Below are 20,061 nucleotides of genomic sequence, written 5' to 3' on the forward strand. Positions count from 1 at the left end.
GGTGTATGGCTCACCTAGGAGCTGAACAGTTGTCCCTCTCGGGCGGTCCAGTAACTTGAAGAAAAACGCTTACAGAAGAGGTCATGCTTTCTTTCATTTTCAGGAGGATGAAAGTGGTCAGGCTATATTGCACGAGATACAGGAACAATATACCAACAGTCCATGTTGAAACTGGAATCGGACAGTTTCTATCTACCTATGTAGACCGGCAACTATCTTGTCAATGGCCGCAACCTGCTCCTTCACTTTGGGGCAGAAATGCTTCCTCAGCAGCTCCATTTCCCACGCCCCACTGCCCGTAGCGAGCACATTGGTTCCCTCTATAGTTTCGCTCTCACCCCGAAACACGCCATCACCTTTCCTTTCATCGCTATACCACAGAGCCTCAATCTTGCGACCATGCTTATCAGCGATCTTGGCCAAGAGGTTGAGTACGACCAGGACGGATTTCTCAGGCAATTGCAGCGACACGGTCAACAAGCGTTTGAAAAAAGAGGCCGTCGCGAGCGTGGTAGGCGGCTGCGACGGGGTCAGCAGGATCGAGCTCAGCACGCGTGTCAGCAGCAAAATCGGGATGGAGATGTTGACTTTGTTATTGGTGCTGCTGGTTTGTTGTCGCTGTTCGGTGGCTGTTATATGCGGGTCGGCCAGACGGAGCGACTTGGGACCTAATTCAATGTCGGCGTCCAGGGCCAGCGGGTATAGTGAGCGGTATGTATGGGATGTGAAAAACGACAGATCCAAGTGCAGACTCGAGGCGGCCTTGGAGACATCTTGGCCCGACAGGAGCGTGAAGGCTGTCTGAGTGGCCAGAAGGCTCTCTCGAGTTCGGTTGCGGACCGTCTCTCCATCCAACTCTTTTTGAGCGGTTTCATCGTCTAGGTCGAGTTCAAGTTCGCCTTTGGACGCCGCATCGGCTTGGCTGATGATGTCCTTAAGGGCCTCGAGGATGTCGCCGAAAAAGTCCTGGTTGATCAGATGGGCGTACTTGGCCAATCCTTCCAGCACGGCGCCCATCAGCTCCGGTACCCTGGCCTTCAGGATGCGGAAGTATATGACAAACACGATTTTGAGCGTCTCGGATTGCATTTTCTCCCGCTCCTCGTAGTTCACCAGCGCTGAGGCTTCACGCATATCCTTTTCCACTGCTTTGCGCTCACGGGCGAGTTTGCGTTCCTTCTTGGACCGGTGCTCGAACTTTTCTTTCTTCACTTTCTTTCCGTGTAACTTCGAGATGTCTCCTGGCTTCTCGGACTGGTTGGACGTCGGCGCCAATTCGGACAGTAGACGGAGGTGGAAGAAAGTATTCAACACTTCTTCCCGGGTGCGATAGTCTTTCGCCTTCATCATCTTGCTGAGAAGACTGACAGCCTCGAGAGACGGTGCACCGTCGTCGTCCTGCTCGAAAAACTTCTCCAATGTCTCGATGCATTTCACAAAGTCCGGCGTGGCCTCGCGGCTGGCGAGCTCGTGCACCAACACATTCAACAGTTCCGTGCGGAAGTTGAAGTGCGGCACGGAGAGCAACAGCGTGCAGACACAGCTGATGGCAACACTGCGCAGCGCCGATGCATCTGGATCGCTCTTTTTGGCTTTCGCCAGGCTCGCTAGCCGTTTGACGTAGCTTTGATAACCAGTCACCAAAGAATGTTCATATTGTCGGGTCCGTCGCACATCTTTCGACACTTTGCTCCCCAGGTCTTCGTCTTTGTACGCTCGTATCCGGTACCCCGGGATGACATCCTTGTAGACGGCCGCCTGCGCGGCGAGAGACAGTTTCTGGACAGCGACAGGCGAGCCGGGTCCGCCTATCTGAGCCAATTTTTTGAAAGCACCCGCATGTTCCTCTGGATCCTCATTGAGATGTCCCGCTAGCCGAGCGATTTCTTCCTTTGCAGATAGAATCTGCTGCTTGATCGGAATCTGGGGCACGGGCTCAGTTTCTGTGGGAGGAGAGTCGGCTGCGTCGTCTTCTTCGTTTTCAGACCCTGACCCGAGAAAGCTGTCCGAGTCGTCCTCGTCTTGCGATTTGGCGGGCGCAGCTTCTTGGACACGCTCAAGTCGCCCTTCGGCGGTCTTGATAGGCAGCCGATTGGATTCTTTTCGTTTCTTGTTTCTCGCCCTTTGCTCGTACTCTTGCTCAAGATCCCAGTCGGCGGCGCGGGCGAAAAGTTCCGACGACTTGATGGTCTCGGAGGGCTTGCTGTCGTCGATTGGGGGGGTCACCCGCCTGCGTTTGGCGGGGCGTCCATGAGGCATCGTTGTATGCCGGATCGTCTGTTGAATACAGGTACACGACGCTGCGTGCCTCAAGTTGTTTCGAGCCGAATCGGGCGCTTTTTGCCAAAATTTCTTGAGAAAGCCGGAGATAAAACATGCCAAGGTCGGAGATACTGGTACCAGGGATTTTGGGTGCAACTTTCTCCAACTTGAGCCGCTACAAACACCTGCAGTGAGTGAGTGGCCGGGCGTCTCACTCCGACCCCAATTCTGGAACTTTTTGACCGTCGACATTTTTTTCTTTGAAAGCCGTCTCTCTGAAGCGCCCGCGTTACAGTATAAACCACCTCGGAGTGTGCAGTGTTTGAGACCTGTCAATCCTCCTTTTCCTCTTACCGGCCTAAAATCTTCACCATGAGGCCTCTAACCGACGTTGAGACGCAAACCCTCTTCAGCAAATTGGCCAACTACACCGGCCGCTCGCTGACCCAATTGATTGCGCCCAGCGATTCATCTGACGACGACAATAACGACCGACATGTCTTCCGCCTGCATGGGTCTCGAGTTTACTACGTTCGCCTTTCTATTGCCAATCTCGCGACCTCAATTGCACGCGACAACCTCCTTTCGTTGGGCACTTGCATAGGCAAGTTCACGAAGACGGGCAAGTTCAGGCTACATATTACCGCGCTGGATGTGATTGCGCCGCACGCCAGATATAAGTTGTGGATCAAGCCGAATGGCGAGATGCCTTTTTTGTACGGCGGCAACGTCGTTAAGGCGCATGTTGGTCGGTGGAGTGAAGATTGTCCGGAACATTCAGGCGTGGTGATTCTGGCCATGGATGATACGCCACTGGGGTTTGGGGTTACTGCACGGTCGACTGCTGAGGCGAGGAAGTTGGAGCCTACGTCTGTGGTTGCATTTCGACAGGCTGATGTGGGCGAGTATCTACGGGAGGAGGATACTTTGTTTACGACGTGAGGAAAAGAGAAGATTTACGAAGATATGCTCCATGAAAGTACTGGGTATGGCTGGCTTAACTGGGAGAGGTCAGACTATGCTTGTCTGAGTCTCCTGCGACCGATCAAGACACATTCGATGGCACCAGTTACCCATTACCGACCGCCCGACCGCCCGACCGCCAACAAACGATGAGCTGCTCTATCTTTGCTGGGCATGCCCGTTGTCTGACAAGAGACGCCATAACCCGAGACTCCTCCCTGCATGCTCTTGCAGAAAGCCCGGAAAACCTGCAGATAGCTTCTTTTGATTGGCGCCATAGTCAGAGCCCGAGGGGTTCTAGGGCACGACAAAGAGCAGAGGTCAAATCATCGACAGCACCAATATCAAGCCCAGCCAGACAAAATCGCTATACGTTTTGCGACAAGACTTGTTTGGCCAATACCCGAGCGCTGTGTCCCCTTGCTTGCAAAGGGGTTTCCTCCGCGACGATTTAGAGGGATTTTCTTGCATCCTCATCTGCGGAGTTTCGGGTAATAAGAGCCTTGGGCAGGCTGCAAGAGCTTGAATGCAGGCAGTGGATTTCTTCAAGGCTTTTCGGCTCACAAAACTGAGGCTTGTTGGCAGTTCGGCCGGATACCGCACGAACCTAGTTTCCATTGACGCCATTTGAGTGTTCTTCAAACTGCCCGTGTCCTACTAGCTCACATCATTACCTTATGTGCCCTTTAACTGCTGTCATGCACCGCCTATCCCATAGATGCACCAATGCGTAGTACAGAGAAGGCTTAAGCGACCTGTGGGCGCCTAAGTGGGATACATTTTTCATGCTAATTGGTTGCCTGTCGTGGCGCAGACATCGCGCCGAATGTGCCGGATGAGGTTCATTGGGGGGCATGAGCCGCGTCATGATATGAGAGGACTATTATAGGAACCACTTCTCTTGGATCGGCCGGGCTATAAACTGGCGACGAGGCAGAGAGAGCGAAGCACAACATCAATCAATCGATAGCAGGCCGGCGATCGTCTTCAAAAATAGGGTATCCGGCGATGTGCAATTGCCTTCAAGATTCATCGTCCTTCCAGATAAACCAAGGTCTCTCCGTCCTCTCTGGGATGTCGAAACTGGACACATCCCTGCGATGTGGCTCTGTCATTAAATGAAGAAATCACCATGCTGTTTTTATTCAATGATTCACGCAAACGCCGGAAGGGCGAGGCTACTATAGACCCAGCTGCTTCTGTCCGTCCTCCTCCCTATTCATCATTGAACACATCGACGGCCCTGCAGCAGCAGCCACCATGCGCACTTCGACTGGGTCCCCACTTGGACGCTATTCCGCCAGCATACAACGCCTCTACAGTTTCTCTACATCCCAGCCCTGACCGGCAGGTATACAGATCTCGGCAGAGCTGGACTAAGTCCCAGACGCGGGTTGACAATGTCTGTCCACCGCTGCGGACTGCCGACGAGGACTTGGAAGAGAAGATCGACGACAAGTTATGCGACCTGATATCGCTAATTGACGAAGAAGCCTTCTGCGATTCTCCAGAAGCCCTTGAAATATCGCTGGACGAGTTGCCTAACCATGATCAAGTTGAACTGAACAACTTAGGTCAAGATGCAGCGAGATCGCGGACGCCTCAACAAAAGTCCCGGACAGGGACGAGATTTGGCCTACCAAGCCAGCAAGCTCGACCACAACAGCCTCAACAGCGGCAGGTGGACGTATTCTCCAAGCTCGATTTCTACATGAACTCACGACTACCGGCGTCTCTGCCCCCTTTGCGCGTGTACATGCCAACATATCCCCTCTTATGTCTCGCAGCACAATCCTCGTTAGACGCATACTACTCGCCCCGGTCAGCCGCCGAGCGCAAGGAATTCGTATCGGCCGACGGTCGACTAGGCACGAAAGCGATGGTAATCAAATCAATCCCCTGCGACGACAGAAAGACGATCGTGTTCGCGATCCGCGGGACCAGTATGCTCAGCATCCGCGACTGGGGAGTCAACCTGAGCACAGAGCCGGTCTCGCCCTCCGGGTTTCTCGACGACGAGGGCAACCTGTGCCATTCGGGGTTTCTGAAAACCGCCAAAGCAATGGTACAACCTATCGCCGCGAGGCTGCGCCATCTTCTCGAGGAAGACCCCAGTCGGACCAGTTGCTCCCTCTTGATCACTGGGCACAGCGCCGGCGGAGCTGTCGCGGCTTTGTTGTATGCACATATGCTCGCCGAGACGGTACAGTCGGACCTCAACATCCTGACGGGATGCTTCAAAAGAGTCCATTGCATCACGTTCGGCGCGCCGCCTGTTAGTTTGTTGCCCTTACAAAAACCCGACTCTGCCGATGGAAGACTGCGTAAATGTCTGTTTCATGCCTTTATCAACGAGGGCGATCCTGTTGCTCGCGCTGAAAAGCCCTATGTCAAGAGCCTGGTTGATCTACTGGCCAGTCCAGTTCCAACTTCTACTTCAACTTCCACCAACCCCGCCAAAAACAACAAGCCCTGCGAGATCAAGGCTACTGTGTCGGCGCCAACTCCGCCTTTAACTTCGCTACTTGGGGTATCAATGTCTCGACTCGATCTGTCATTGAATACGAACTTGAAGCCGATAAAGAAACTCAAGTCGAAAGCCAACTTGAAATCAGCGACACACAAGCTGTGGTGGGAAGTGCCGCCGGCGACCTTTTCCAATGCCGGCCGTCAGGTTGTTCTGCGCGTGCCCAAGGGCGGCGATGAATCTGATGTGACGGCCTCGGTCGTCCGGGACGAACAGCTTCGACAGGTCATTTTCGGCGATCCAACCGCCCATTCTATGGAGTTGTACGCCCGACGCATCGAAGCGCTGGCTGTTAGGGCGGTTACGGGTCGCAACGGAACGTGTTGATTTATTAAAATATGCTACTCACCACCATCATCACATTTACACTCCTCTTCTCTTCCTCCCTCGAAAAACATGAGGCAGGAGGAGTCTGTGTCGGGAACAAAAAGGAAAGTAACGCTTACGGGAGTAAATGGTGGGTGAGACGAGACACGACGGATTGTTTATTCCAAGAACGGCCATTTATTTAGTCTTGATGGTATGTTGGTTTTGGACGACCGTGGTATTTTCAATTTCGCTTTGAGGAAAGTCGTATCAGCAAGCAACAGAATATTTCTTTCTGCGTTTTTGTGAGGTCAGCCCTCGCTCGAAGAGCGACGGTGAACTCGAAACCCAATTATATCAATATAACATAAAAACTAGTCCCTTCCCTTCCCAGCTGAAGTCTTATATTTATTTGCTACAGTAGAATACTGTAATTCTACAGTGGTATATACCATAGTTCGGAGTCGAGTCCTCAGCAAGGCTCCGCCCCCCGCCATTATTACCAATTCAGTGGGGAATGAGGGCGAGGAATTGCGACATTTTAATATTCAAAGTAAAATAACCCCATACCTAGGTAAGGTACTCACCTCCAGCAGTACCTTACCATACCTTACCTCTTTACTGCATCCCATATCATATCTTCCCCACATTCACTGTCAAAGGGCACGCTGCGGTGTTTCTGAACCTGACGCTGACGCTGACGTTTGGTCGTAGCACACTGCAGCGGAAGATCTGATCTTGAAGTTGAGTGGCCGACAGTCTGAGCCTGAGAGACTCGGAACGTTTATCTTATATCATTTCCAATTCTTCAAGAGAAAAACTGGGATAGACGAACCAACAGACCAGATGCTCGTACGCCGACTCAGCTTATCCGCATACTAAAAGAGTTTACATATTTTTGACTGTCTTGAGACTCGAAGGATACACAGAGATTTGACAAAAGTTCAGCATCGGCATTGGCACTGAAGAGAAAGGTGTTTTTTCTATAAACCTCTCTATCTCTCTATATACTAGATCCATTCACATCGACTCTCCGAAAGGCAGGGCAGGTCAGGGCAAAAATGTCATCCTCAAAAGACCCTATCATTATCATCGGAGCGGGCGTTACAGGCCTCTCCGTCGCGACACTCTTGCAGGCCGACTATCCCGAGACGCCCATTGTCATCATCGCCTCCGAAACTCCAAGCACATCATCGCCTTCGGCCGACTATGCTTCAATGTGGGCAGGAGCACACTACCGCCCCGTGCCAGGGTCGACGCCACAGCTGCAACAAGAAACGAGGCTGGCACACAGGACCGCGCAAAGGATGCAACAGATCGCAAAGCAGAACCCAGAGGCAGGCGTCGAACTTCTCCTGGGAGTCGAATACCTCGAGGATCCTCCGAAGGAGGTGCTGGCCCTAAAGACCGGGGACATATATGCATTCCCGAATGACGAGTTCCGCATCCTCGATCAGGCTGCACTGCCCGAGGGCGCGAAATGGGGTTGCCAGTATCAGACCTACTGCGTCAATGTGAAAATATACTGCGAATGGCTGGCGAACCGCTTTGTTTCCAGGGGAGGCAGAATCCTGCAACACCGACTATCGAGCGCGGCGGAGGTGTTTGAATTCGCCCAGCTGAAAAACATCGGTAGAGTCCACACGATCGTCAATTGTTCTGGTCGCAATTTCGACCAGGATCCCAAGGTGAAATATATCCGTGGTCAGACCGTGCTGGTCAAGCAGCAATACGATAAGACGGTGACGCGGCAGAACCGCGATGGGACTTGGGCTTTCCTTATCCCTCGTCCTTGTGGCGGAGGGACAATCGTGGGCGGAACAAAAGAGTTGGATGACCCGGAGACAAGTCCAAGACCGGAAACCCGACAAAAGTTGCTGCAGCAGAGTGTTCGCTATTATCCGGATTTCGTCGACTCGGTCGATAAATTCGACGTGGTAAAGGATAATGTTGGAAGAAGGCCATGGCGCGAAGGCGGTTATCGTATCGAAACCGAGGTGATATCTCCCAGAAAGACAATCGTCCATGGATACGGTGCCGGCGGACGTGGCTATGAGTTGAGCTGGGGCGCGGCGGAGAAGATTGTCGAACTTGTCAAGGGATCCCAGGCTCCCAGGGCCCGATTATAAGTTGTCCGGCAGCTTCTCATGGCATATATCTCGGAGTACAAACTCCATGCGCGGGTAGAAAGGCGTGTTCACTTCTTCTTGACAGGTTTTCCTTCGGTCTTTTCTAGTTCTTGAAGCTTCGCTTCCTGCTCGACCAACTTGGTCTTTTCCTCCGCGATCAGCTTCTGCACTGTCTTCACCGCCTCGGTCAAGCGGTCGAGCTCTTTATTCTCCTCCTCTCTGCTGAATTTGTTCCCCGGGGTACTCTTTAGAGGAATTTCCGCTGTAGGTGGAGCTTTGATCGTCCCTTTGCTTCCCTTGCCACTCTTTGATTTTGTTCCTTGGGTGCCGCCGGTCAAGATGTCGTAGAACGCCTCGACAGGCTCGTTGAAGAGAACCTCTTCGTAGCACACACTGGAAATCATACTTCTGTCCCTCTTTTGCTGTTCAATGTCACCATGGTATGGGTGCAATTTAAGGCCATGCCAAATCTGTTGGGGCTTTTCCATGCTCTCTGGGACGAAATAGAATTTAATCGCAATCTCGAATTCACCCCATCCAGTCTCTTCCACTTCGAAGGGTGGACTTTCGATCATCCGCACGCTGTTAGCGTACGTATCGTGAAGTTTGAACTGAACTTTCCGGAGCCAGTACGAAATATCCTCGCCGTTGACTCCACGAACGAAGACCTTCCATCTGTGCGTATGATCCGCAGGGGCATCTTTGGGACGGTTCTCGGGATCAAAGGGGACAGCTTCAGTGCCATAGATGAAAGGGCGGTAGACTTGAACACCTCGAACGCGCTTGGTTCCAGTCGGAGCAGGCATGGTGATTGGCGAGATCGTCCAGCGAGTTTATGTGAGAGAATAGCAACGGAGGTAGTAAGGGAGCCAGTCGCAACAAGACGAATGTAAAGTGAGGATAGGCCGCTCGTCGTCGTGTGGTTGGCTATATTAGTATCTACTAAAGTCCATATGAGACTTCCCAGCGGCCATCTTATGGATGGGGGTATTGGATGGCACGCGAGATGAACTTGAAGTCGCTCGCGGGTGGCATTCACGTCGTAACGAAGGTCGCCGCAGTCCGTCTCTACAAACCGTAAATCGACGTGGACCGGCAACTTTTGTGCCGCTTTAAAGGAAACGCCTGAACACAGAGCGGCGCCATTTTCCCTCGACTCGGGAACTTGCCCGCGCAACGTCCATGTACAGTCGTATGTCTCGCCTGGACACCAGGTAGTTCGCTCACTGCACAGTGCTGGGCCTTGCTTGTTGCTCGGGGCCTTGAATCTGCTGCAGTCTGTTACAACGACTGCTGCTCCCTCGAAAACGACCTGTGTGCTCAATGCGTCACGTACAGCGTGAGGCACCGTCAAACTCGGGCTACAGCCATCAAGTGCTGTGCCGGGGATTCAGGATATGCGGTTGATCTCCCACAATGTACCTCGAGCCTTTGCGCGTATTGCGGAAGGTTTCCTTGGGCGTACCGACGCCGTATATCTATCATGTTTACCGCCTGTGGTCATCATCGCCGCCATGCAGGGCAAAGAAACTGCCCACGTACTACAAGCCATCGGTAATCTCAAGGAATCAGATTGATGCTCTGGTAGGGTCCAACCCCTCTAACTATTACATTACGGCCGACCTTGCCGGAACCCTCCGACGGCTAGGTTTCCAGTCGGTACATACAGTGGTAAAACTGGTAAACCAACACCGGAGAGAGCTGCAGCAAAACAAATGCGCGCCTAACGCAGCGGTTAGGATGGCCGCAACTAGCCAGCGTAAGCATTATACGTCGATTTTCTGTGATAGGGCGGCTTACTGACAATGATAATGAAAAAACAGAATGGCAACGAGTCTACAAATCAACCTTGAATTCCTTAGAAGCCAAGCTGCTTCAGGACCCGAATATCTTGCGTCAAATCTTCCACGCCTTTGGCAAAGCCGACCTCCATTTCCAAAACATCAAGAAGATGGCGCATCTAGGCATCTATGCATTGCAAGTCGCCTTTGACAATGGAGATGAAGATGCTGCCATTGACACCGCTTTGGCCGAAGTCAAATCGAGCGGCGGCCTCCGACAGAAGACATATGACTATATCAAGAAAATGGCATTGGCAAGAGCGGATTGGAGGGCAATGACCATATATCTCTGGCACATGTTGCAGAGCGCGCAGAAAAAGCAAGTCACAGAGGAAAATTATCTGCTTGCCAAAGATCTGTACGCTATGCTTGAACCTAGTCAGAAGCAAGATAAAACACTCCCGTTCCTGCGGAGCTTCGAGCTTCCTTGGAAACTGCTTCACGACGCTGCCGACCATTACCTCTACCATCTTGAAGAAGGCGGCGAGTCAGATGCAGTCCAAGAGGATCTTGACATGGCCCTCCGGGAGGGTGTTTCAAAATGGAGCGACCCACGAGCCGCCGAGATGATTCTCAATCAACTAGGCGAGGTTGAGAAGCATAGCCCGCGGTGGATATCCCTCATCACACAGTCCGCTATGGGCGGTAATTCAGATTCTTGCTTCGCCCTGGCCATGTACCACCTCGAAAAAGACGGATGGTATCCTAAACCATCCGCCACAAAAGCTAAGAGCTGGATCGGGGTAGAATGGCTTGCCCTCAGTGCAGCGCTGTCAACATCTGACGCCAGAACAATGGTACGAAGATACCTGGCTCTGGCTCATATTCTCCGTGAGAACGGTCATGGAAAGGAGGGCTATGCGTGGTTGCCGACTGCCAAAGCAAACGTCTTTGATGCTGGCCTTGATCCGAACCTCGAGATGGTCAAATATCTGGATGGATTCCAGCAACATTGGTTTGACGACAAGGTCATTGTGACCACATCTCATGAGTTTATTCAGCCTGCTGAAGACAACCGTTGACTGCCTAATTTGCCTCCCAATATGGAAAGACATCCTCTATACATTACAATATCGTCTGATATGGTCCCATCAATAGCACTTCTCCGCGAGACATATACGCTGTCTATAACGACGCACACTTAGCTACGTTGAGGCAAGGCTCCGCTGGATATAACCAATCAAGCCGGAAAAAAGCTCTTTCTAACATTGCTCGCTACGGGAAATGTTGTAACTCTTACCACATCTGAGTATCCCGACGATACAAGACAAATTCAAGCATCGCGCAATCGGTCAACATATTGAGATCTAAGAAGCTCACCGGCGCAATCTCAAAGTCCGCCGATCCCCTTCGAGCGGAACTTGCCGGTCTGATCAGTTGACGCCACAATGGTCCACTTCTGCCCGATCGCATCAGGCGAGGACTGCCTCGCTTATTCTGAATTCAGACCCTCCCACTACCGCTAACTAAACAGTAGTGTGTCCGACTAAGTTATTATTAAGCGGTGAGATCTTTTCGTGTCCACTGGGTACATTTTTTTGCCAAATGCTAATACTAGTTCCTCGACGTTTTCTTTGACAGGCATCATACCAGTACTAGTACGTTATACACCTGTGGCATGATCCTGATTATGGAGACCGCCGCGCGTCGAAACTTCTAAGGCCTTTCTCATTTTCTTGCCGAAATTTTCATGCGCAAAAGACTGGATTTCGGAGGCCCATCGAGCAAAGGTTACTGCTACTCTGGAGACGAAGCTTTCTCCACGATCAGATCCGCTGGCTACAGACGCGGTAAGTCTTCCTTCCGCACGGCGAACCGAAGACCTAAGCGCCAAGATGGTGCAACTGGATCGCCCTGAGACGGAGTCGTTTTCGTATGCGGCAATTCCCGTCGTCTCCGGACTCTAGCGACACCCAAGCAAGCGTGGAAATGTCAAGTCTTCTAGTGAAATTCCCGTTATGACTTGTTTGGTTGATGCGCATGCCGCTGTACCCGACGGGTCTATCGGTGCTCTGTTACTCCCGCCCTTCACTATACATCTCTCCATCGCAAACCAGGAAAGCAGCAAACGGAATCGTCCAGGACAAACAGACGGCCGACACGGTCTGCTTGTCACGAGATTGGATAATCACCAATTCCAGACTGACAGTTGGTGTCGGGATATTCCATGAGCATGCGCTATATGTGGGCATGCCATGTACGCAGAAACCAATGAGAAAACGCAGAGGACATCAACACATTCCTTAGAATGTACTTCCGCTTACGCCTCACTGCCGCCTTGTGTCGATTAATCTCAACCCCGGCTCTACAACTACGATCACTACTGGCTTCCCTTCCCTGGTCTGTAGGCGCGCGTTGTCTAGCAGGAATATACCGCAACAGCGCCTCGATTGCCCGTTCCACTAGGAGTTTACCCATGATCTACATCGATAGTACGTTCCTACTATGCAACTCGTCGTTTCAACTCGCTCGACTACTATCATGCTCCGATCCGTGCTTCAACCTCATCCCTGCATCTTGTTCCCGTCATACCAAATCCTTGCAAGGGCCAGATGTCGCAATCTCTCCTAAACACGGCACAGGTTCAACGTACTAGGTGGTCAGATCAACATTTCAGCTCATCCTGGGCTCAGCTGAGGTGCCAATGAACCCAGAGGCAAACGACGTCCGCGGATACTCGGCACTGAAGACGCAATAGTAGCATACTGTACCTTAGCCTTGTGCATACCTAGGTACTCGGTTGAGCAGTACTTTTGCCCATTTGTGCACGGGACCCTAACCTGAACGGCTTTATCAAACGGTAGGTAGTCGGCCGCACGGGAAAAAGAGCCCGAACTTCCGACCGGTGATTTTTTTGTGAGCGATCTCTCCCTTTCTACCTAACAACATATTCTCTTTTTGGCAGGTCAGAATGAGCATGACTTGATGGTTTCTCGATTGTGCGCGCCAACCTCCATCATTTGGGATGGACTAGGTGTATACATTCGCCGAAGCCAAATAACGAGTTCAGCCAAGGCCCAAAAGCACACCAGCCTACTGGCTGGAGTGTTTGTCTCCTGTACTTTTTGTTCTCCTTACTTTACATTATTATTACACATGTGAGACGAAATAAAACATAACATGACATGAACGACCACCGAGCCTTGAGCTTACCCTAGGGCAATCATATCCCGAAGGACGTTTGGTTTTGGATAGACTGAGACTGTGGATTTGGCAAGCTTCTCCAGATCAGTGGCCCTTCCAGGGTCATCGGCATTTGAAACGAACCCTCTATTACCGGTACTGCTACACTACCACCACAGAAATGCCGTCACCGTCGGGGATTGTTGTAAGGTATCGTGACAATCTGAATCGAATCGAGATCACGTTCAGGCGGCCAATGCACTAGGGATTTGTCCAACTCACGGAAAATGGTACAATTTGCATTTGATAGCCTACCTCTACGACAAAGACAGTATCAAGTGAAGTACTATTGCAACTACCACTTAACCGACTTCTCGAGACGGCTCCACATCCGCTGGTAGATAGATAGCCAGGGTTATCCACCAACCATGACTACTACCTGCTACTGTCCCTCAGTACAATGTTAGTTGCCCGAGACAGACTCGGACACAACAATAATCCCTGACAGTACCACCTATGTGAGTACTGTAGGCACAGTTTCCGATGCTTCGTCCGGCGGCGCTATTACTTCCCCATATCTCTTATATAAAAAGATCACATGCCTTCATGTCGCCATGTCAACTCAAACTGTTCACTCCAATGCATAACACAATTGAATAATGTGCATTCCTCTAGCAGTAGTAGTTATTAGTAGGGTAGGAGGTTTCCGATCTCTGCATTCGCGAAAAGCCATCAACGTCACTTTCCACTTCCATCTGTTGCATTTCCTCAATCCCTTACCTAGTTTATTCCTAGCTTACCTTAGTTATTAGTACCTACCCAGATAACCTGGTCAGTACTGCCGCTCCCTCGCTCTTTTGCTAACCGAGCCACTCGTTCCTCAGCAACAAATGTGCAATGCAGTACAGTGCATCTCGTTTACCAACCGAGTCCGAGTCTCAGTCCTGTCTGTCTGTCCCTGTCTCTGCCCAACTTGTGCCAGCCGCCATCGCTGTTCAAGTTGTGCTGTGCCTACTAGTAGTCGCTGCTTGCTGTCTCCCATATCCCATATCCCTGTAGGTAACCAGTCCTACTACTACCACTACCACACCACTCTTTAGCGTTCCTCGCTTACAGCCCAGGGCATACAAGCGAAACTTGCCAGGCCATTTGAGTTTCTGCTCTAGTTTATTTCCAGTCTAGCTTCTCCAGCGGGTCTAGACCAACTGGCACTGCAGTCTCTCCACAACCGCCCACTACTGCACTACCAGTAGTACCAAGGCCGTCGCTTTCAGGTTTGTGGCTCAGCTGCAGTGCCAGTGCCAGTGCCATTGTCGGGGTCCTTTTGCGTTTGGGGACCGTGACTTGCTGGGTCAGCCAGTAGTCGTGAACAGGGGTAGGGATCGAGGCGGGGGCCGGGACCCATCTACTACTAAGCCTGAGGGCCTGGAACTCGGGCCACAGAAAAAGGGGACCTGTGCCCGTTCCAGACTCCACCTGCAACATGCCTAACTACTAGTAGTACTGGCTGTGCGAGTGCCACTCAGGCACAGGCTGAGGTCGTAGCTGTTGCTGCCCAAACTCCGCGTTTAGCGCGACTTGGCACACTTGGTACGTAAAAATACGAAAGAATTATTCGCGTATCGAAATAACGCCTATTAAGGTAGGTACCGTACTTGCACGGCCTATAATACCTATAGCCTAGGTAGGCACTACGCCTATAACGCCTATAGTGCAACGCCTATAACGCCTATAACGCCTTTTAGTAAATTTGAATAATAATCTTAAATATTATTATCTTAATTAGCACAATACCTACAACACCTATAACGCCTATAACGCCCATAATACCTACAACGCCCCTACGCCTACAGCACAACGCCTATAACGCCTATAGCGCGTATAATGTCTACAACGCCTACAGCGCCTATAACGTCTATAAGGTAAAGGGTACCCTCCGCGAGTACCTATAAGTACTCGTATACACTCGCGTACACTCGCGTACGGTATCGTATACTTAGAAGCGCCCGCGTATACTCGCGTATACTCGCGTACACTCGCGTGCACTCGCGTGTACTCGTATGCACTCGCGTGTACTCGCGTACACTCGTATATATATATAAGAGCGCTCGCGGGCGCTTATATTTATAAGTATACGCGACTACTCGCGAGCGCTCGCAAGTATACTCGAGTGCCTATAAGTGCGCCTAAGCGTTACAGGCGTTATACTGTAGGCGCTGCAGGCGTTGCAGGCGTTGCAGGCGTTGCAGGCGTTGCAGGCGTTGCAGGCGTTGCAGGCGTTGCAGGCGTTGCAGGCGTTGCAGGCGTTGCAGGCGTTACAGGCGTTGCAGGCGTTGTACTGTAGGCGTTGCAGGCGCTATAGGCGTCCCTAGCGTTATAATGTTGTATACTATAGGGGTTGTAGGCGGTATAATAAAAGAGGAGAAGGGGGAAAGAGATTTGTCTTGTAAGGTAAGTAAAAGTCCACGTTAGGACTATTACGGCGCTAGTCTACTCTAGGTGTATCGCCAAGTCTCGCTTAACGCGGAGTTTGGGCAGCATCATCGTGCACCTCGGCACAGGCTGGCCGTGCCTGACGCCGCGGGACACGGCCAGTGCCAGTGCCAGTGCCAAGTTCAAAGTTGACCCAAGGTCACGGTGCTAGGACCACCGGGGCGGATCAGACACGAAAACCACAAAAAGCCAAAAACACCAAGTGCCGTACGACCTCGTATGTACTCATCAGGTATCCAGCGACTGCGCAACATATTCCCGTACCCTGCCTTCTATGCCGGTGGTAGGCGCAAACTGGCTGAGAATCCTACTACCAGCCCGGAGCCTTAGAGGTCCTTGTGCATTGGTGTGCCCTAGTACTAGGTACTTCTGGATACTATAACGTACGATTCTACTACCTGCTCAAGTTATTAGGCTGTATAGTCAATAACTCCGGAGGTCCATTTCACATGGAATGGTTGCAGTGCCAGTGGCCGGTGATACATCCCGGAATACGACCACCACCTGCAAAAAGGTAGGTGGTATCTTGAATCCTATTTGTTCGGAGCAGAGCTGCACGAGACGTTTGCAAGGACGATAATGTATTTGAGACAATGTTCGAATTGGATGCACTGCCCGCGCAGCCCTTTTGGTACCAGCCTCAGGCTGTACAGTTTGGGCCCTTGTTTTCCAACCTTGGATATTTACACCACCGGCCGGGGTGGGCACCCGGGGATCGTGGTTCAGTAGTCACCAGGTTCTCCTGTTTTCAGCTACCTATGCACCTGTCAACAGTGTCACTATAGACCGGGGGCCTGTTCTAGCAAGCTTTTTGTCCGCCTGGATACTACATGTAGATACATGTAAACTAATATCACACCACCATCCCGAATCCCGGTCTTGTGGCAGCACTCCACTTGCTCCCGTCCTTTTCGATCGGTTTCGACATTTGACTTTCACCCCAGTCTCAACCCTAATCGAAAGTTTAATGCTAGACCTGACAATTGAATTCCACCAAACAATATCCAAACGGCAGGACGAACGAACGCGTTGCCAACCACTGGCAGCAGCAATCTTCGGCCGTCAATATTTCGACCCGTTTCAGCCCAGCCCCTCTGTCGTAATGGCCAACTCTGGTCTGGTCGTCCGCAAGTTGGCGCTTTCCGACCCTCTCAACAAAAAGCTTTTCATTTCGGTGTGGTTATGACTCGATGAGGTCCTTGGACATGTGGTTGCAGAACTTCCTTCGGGTGATTGATGGCCCGAAAAAAATTAACCATAGTAAAGTCCAAAATTTTCTAGATAGGCCCGGTGCCGATAGCCCCTAGAAATCCTTCCAGGCGAGATAATCATTCTTGCCGTGGAAGGAAGATATGTGTCGCGTGGCGTTGACATGCTGTCGAACTGTCTGCTCAAAGAGTTGCCTTAGCTCAGAATCTTCAGCATCTGGACAAATTAGGGAGCACCAGCCTGGCGATACCCTGCGCTCCGCGGAGCGTGATAGTCGTGTTTCTCGTAAAATCCTCGTGTTCAGTCGTAGTTGTCCTCCTGATTCGAATCATCCTCGCTGTCTAACTCGGATCGGGTCCTCTTGCGCCTTTGTCCTTCTCGTGTGCCCTTCTTCAACTTCAGCGGAAAGCCTGCACCTCGTTCCAGTAAACCCTTGACCAGATTCGTGCTGGGTTGGACCTGATCAAAGTCTTTCGCATTGACTACCTTGAAAACATCGCTGACCACACTGTGGGTGGTGGGCACACTTGAACCAGCCTGAAATTTGTCATCGCTAAGTTTCATGAGGTCAAAGCGTAGACGATATTCCCCAGCCTTGCGGACTGAGAGATCGGCAAAGATGAAGAATGTCCCCGGTATTTGATGGGGCTCTCTCTGTGACTTAGCCTTGTGCCGTGAACTCGCGGGCAAGAATCTGGACGTCGGACTGGGAGGCCTTGTGTTGGGATGAGAAGGCATTGTTGGCGGATCTGGATCGTCGTCGGTAGGAGTTGGGGTTGCGGTCAACGTACCCAGCAGCAACCGCTGCAACTCCCTCCGGCCATCTTCCGTGATAAGGGGCAGAGTCGATACATTCGTGTCCGGAGACTGCGCGCTGATCAAGGAACAATACACTACCCACCATTGGCTATGCAACTCTTCAACATCTTGTTCTGAATCGGGATCGAAATCGTCCATGAGCAGCTGTACAATTGGTGGCGGATCAATAGCCCTTCGGAACAGTTAGCTGGGGTTGTAGAGAATGAGAAGCCGTGAGAAAAAAAGTTTCACCTTCTATCTTTCCCATCAGGCCCGGCGCGCGCAGCCCTAGGATGCTGTCTAATGTGAAGCTGACACTTTTTCGCATACCCGCCGGGCTCAACCGATGAACTTGATACTGTAGTCATTTGTTGTTGCACGGGAGGAAACGCTGGAATCCCACCATAACCGGTGGACGCATCCGACAATGAACTTCTGTTGCTCCTCGATAGATATGGTGACGACTCTTGCGGCCTGCTAGTAGACGGTCCAATCGGCGGAACACCATGGGTTTGTCTATAAGACGCGTCAATAACTGGATAACGTAGGGTTACAGAGCCGTACCTGGTCGGCGGTGGAAGGGTAGTTTCTGGGGGACGTGCTATTGATGTTCGGGACTGGGGTACAGATGAAGAAGGAAAGGCATGCTCGCTCTGCGCATAAAATCCCAAGGGTGCGGGAGGATGTTGTAGATTTGGTGGTTCAAAGGACGGTGAAATTGCCAAAGACGGCTCCAATGGATACGGCCCACTCAACGCCGAGGGGGGGCTCGTTGAATATCCGTTGACCCCATTTCCAGAGTCCACATGCGTTTGAGGTCGCGGATGATGGGATGGCATCACCTGCTGGGAATGTTCATTGGGCTCTGGGAACGCTTGCAGACGGTCTGAAGCTGAAGAAGTAACAAAGGCTGGTCTGACAGATAGGCGGGTTTGCAAAGTAGTACTCATGTTCGCCCAGCTGGAGGAACCTTTGCTGAGGAATCCAGCGATCTAACATAAGCGAGCATATTCGGATACCCACATTTTATCAACCAAAAGCACGAGACTTTATAAATCTGGGACTCGACGATCTCTCCAAACTCGCGCTTGGCATCGCCAGCCAGGTGCCAGTGTCCCTTAGCAACCCTAGAAGGGAGGTGCTGGTACGATCTGGTGCCAGGGAGGGCGCCGTGGACCAGAAATTCTGGACATAGGCGAAACTAGGATCGATGGTAAGTGGCGTGACGGAAATGACAGCGGGAACAGGCCGGTAGCCGTCGCTTAGAAGTCGTGCATTTCCTGGTCAAAGGATCGATAGTAGACGTGGTGGGGGTTAAGGGCGCTGCGAGGACCGAAACTCGGGACAGGAGATGGCTTAAGTTACGCGTAGTTGTGGAATTGGTGGTTTGTGATGTGAGAGTTCGGTTGTGGAACAGGCATTCCAATCCGTCTCCAGTTCTGAGGCTGGCGGAGTTCCAAGCCTTGGGCCACAAACCAGTCGCAGATTTCTCACCCGCTGCATTTGCAGGGGTCATCTTGACTCTTTCAATCCATGAACATGAGCGGAGTATGGAACGGTACTAATGTTGTGTCTGTCCTGGACTTCCGGGGGTTTCAAGCTTGCGATAGGCGAGAGAGCAGTCATGGTTGAAATGGTGGCAAAGTCGGGGCTAGTCGTGCCTGTGAGGCAGATTTGCCTGTCGACGACCCCGTGAGCCATGAGCCACGGTAAGATTGCTGCCGAAACGTAAATCTAGTGCTATGGTGCGATAAACACCTCATCCGAGAGTCACTATCGTCCCGTAGGAACTGCTCCAGATGCTGCCTGATTAGGCTTTCTGCTCTTCACGCCCAACCGCGTCTAGTAGCATGGAAGAAGGCGCATCTGGATAGTTTTGGCCCAAGCAGAGGACGGAAGGTAAGGGGAGGTCGTGGTCGCCGCTTTTTGCGCCAGGTTGCGTAATGGGCTTGCTGTTGGCATGTAGCATACGACCAGAAAACGGTAACGGCTGCGATGAAAGGTGGGTTATCATCGTGCCAGCGGACAGATCGAAGCGAAGTGGAGGATGAGGGCACGAAGCAGGGCTCGGAGGACTCGAGTGCCAGGCAAGATTGGCAGGAGGATTCTTTCAGCCCTGAGCAGGCCATCCATGCACAAAGGCATCGGCTCAGGTTGATGACAGTGAGTTGTGGCGCTGCTAAACGGTGGTACACTACGGTGGTGACAGCTGGAGCTGGAGCTGGAACTGGAGCCTGGAGCCACCCAGGCCGCCGTCGCCGTCTGCGGCGGGGGAGTCCAGTCAACCCTCGCCCACTGCATATGGCCTCCCTAAGTTAGCCCCCAGCCACAGATCCCCAGCGATCGATCAGATCAACCACCTGTCATGCTGGCCAACCAAATGAAGAGCCTGAGATGCGACTAACGGAGG

The 20,061-nt window shown here is 51.9% G+C and overlaps 8 protein-coding genes across 8 annotated transcripts; 4 read left to right on the forward strand and 4 right to left on the reverse strand.

Moving 5' to 3' along the window:
- Positions 1-80: 80 nt before the first annotated feature.
- On the reverse strand, positions 81-2,388 carry HMPREF1120_05871 (uncharacterized protein). The gene has a single exon (XM_009160060.1). It carries the CDS (start codon positions 2,257-2,259, stop codon positions 193-195), a length of 2,067 nt encoding a protein of 688 aa, XP_009158308.1. The 5' UTR covers positions 2,260-2,388; the 3' UTR covers positions 81-192.
- Positions 2,389-2,634: 246 nt separating this feature from the next.
- HMPREF1120_05872 (60S ribosome subunit biogenesis protein NIP7) lies at positions 2,635-3,204 on the forward strand (the record flags this gene model as incomplete). Its single annotated transcript, XM_009160061.1, has 1 exon — positions 2,635-3,204. The coding sequence occupies one exon, from the start codon at positions 2,635-2,637 to the stop codon at positions 3,202-3,204; it is 570 nt and encodes a 189-aa protein (XP_009158309.1).
- A 10-nt stretch (positions 3,205-3,214) lies between these two features.
- HMPREF1120_05873 (uncharacterized protein) lies at positions 3,215-4,117 on the reverse strand. The gene has a single exon (XM_009160062.1). The coding sequence runs from the start codon at positions 3,850-3,852 to the stop codon at positions 3,547-3,549; it is 306 nt and encodes a 101-aa protein (XP_009158310.1). The 5' UTR covers positions 3,853-4,117; the 3' UTR covers positions 3,215-3,546.
- A 240-nt stretch (positions 4,118-4,357) lies between these two features.
- Positions 4,358-6,079, forward strand: HMPREF1120_05874 (uncharacterized protein; the record flags this gene model as incomplete). The annotated part of the gene is made up of 1 exon (XM_009160063.1): positions 4,358-6,079. The coding sequence occupies one exon, from the start codon at positions 4,358-4,360 to the stop codon at positions 6,077-6,079; it is 1,722 nt and encodes a 573-aa protein (XP_009158311.1).
- Positions 6,080-7,014: 935 nt separating this feature from the next.
- Positions 7,015-9,248, reverse strand: HMPREF1120_05875 (YEATS domain-containing protein 4). The gene has a single exon (XM_009160064.1). It carries the CDS (start codon positions 8,991-8,993, stop codon positions 8,256-8,258), a length of 738 nt encoding a protein of 245 aa, XP_009158312.1. The 5' UTR covers positions 8,994-9,248; the 3' UTR covers positions 7,015-8,255.
- HMPREF1120_05876 (D-amino-acid oxidase) lies at positions 7,120-8,187 on the forward strand (the record flags this gene model as incomplete). Its single annotated transcript, XM_009160065.1, has 1 exon — positions 7,120-8,187. The coding sequence occupies one exon, from the start codon at positions 7,120-7,122 to the stop codon at positions 8,185-8,187; it is 1,068 nt and encodes a 355-aa protein (XP_009158313.1).
- A 355-nt stretch (positions 9,249-9,603) lies between the features above and the next one.
- On the forward strand, positions 9,604-11,050 carry HMPREF1120_05877 (uncharacterized protein; the record flags this gene model as incomplete). Its single annotated transcript, XM_009160066.1, has 2 exons — positions 9,604-9,946; positions 10,011-11,050. The coding sequence occupies 2 exons, from the start codon at positions 9,604-9,606 to the stop codon at positions 11,048-11,050; spliced, it is 1,383 nt and encodes a 460-aa protein (XP_009158314.1).
- A 5,059-nt stretch (positions 11,051-16,109) lies between these two features.
- On the reverse strand, positions 16,110-19,805 carry HMPREF1120_05878 (uncharacterized protein). The gene is made up of 3 exons (XM_009160067.1): positions 18,216-19,805; positions 17,904-18,167; positions 16,110-17,844 (listed from the first exon to the last, which is right to left on the reverse strand). The coding sequence occupies exons 1-3, from the start codon at positions 18,599-18,601 to the stop codon at positions 17,154-17,156; spliced, it is 1,341 nt and encodes a 446-aa protein (XP_009158315.1). The 5' UTR covers positions 18,602-19,805; the 3' UTR covers positions 16,110-17,153.
- Positions 19,806-20,061: the final 256 nt, after the last annotated feature.

The sequence above is a fragment of the Exophiala dermatitidis genome (assembly GCF_000230625.1).
Source record: "Exophiala dermatitidis NIH/UT8656 unplaced genomic scaffold supercont1.5, whole genome shotgun sequence".
Classification (NCBI taxonomy): Eukaryota; Fungi; Ascomycota; class Eurotiomycetes; order Chaetothyriales; family Herpotrichiellaceae; genus Exophiala; species Exophiala dermatitidis.

What these genes read in the sequence shown, in the direction of transcription:
- HMPREF1120_05878 (XM_009160067.1), bottom strand. Translation starts at nt 18,601, where the DNA reads ATGAGTACTACTTTGCAAACCCGCCTATCTGTCAGACCAGCCTTTGTT. An exon ending in ACCCTTCCACCGCCGACCAG is followed by an intron (nt 18,168 to 18,215) that starts GTACGGCTCTGT and finishes CGCGTCTTATAG; the next exon opens with ACAAACCCATGGTGTTCCGC. An exon ending in CCTGATGGGAAAGATAGAAG is followed by an intron (nt 17,845 to 17,903) that starts GTGAAACTTTTT and finishes ACTGTTCCGAAG; the next exon opens with GGCTATTGATCCGCCACCAA.
- HMPREF1120_05875 (XM_009160064.1), bottom strand. Translation starts at nt 8,993, where the DNA reads ATGCCTGCTCCGACTGGAACCAAGCGCGTTCGAGGTGTTCAAGTCTAC.
- HMPREF1120_05871 (XM_009160060.1), bottom strand. Translation starts at nt 2,259, where the DNA reads ATGCCTCATGGACGCCCCGCCAAACGCAGGCGGGTGACCCCCCCAATC.
- HMPREF1120_05873 (XM_009160062.1), bottom strand. Translation starts at nt 3,852, where the DNA reads ATGGCGTCAATGGAAACTAGGTTCGTGCGGTATCCGGCCGAACTGCCA.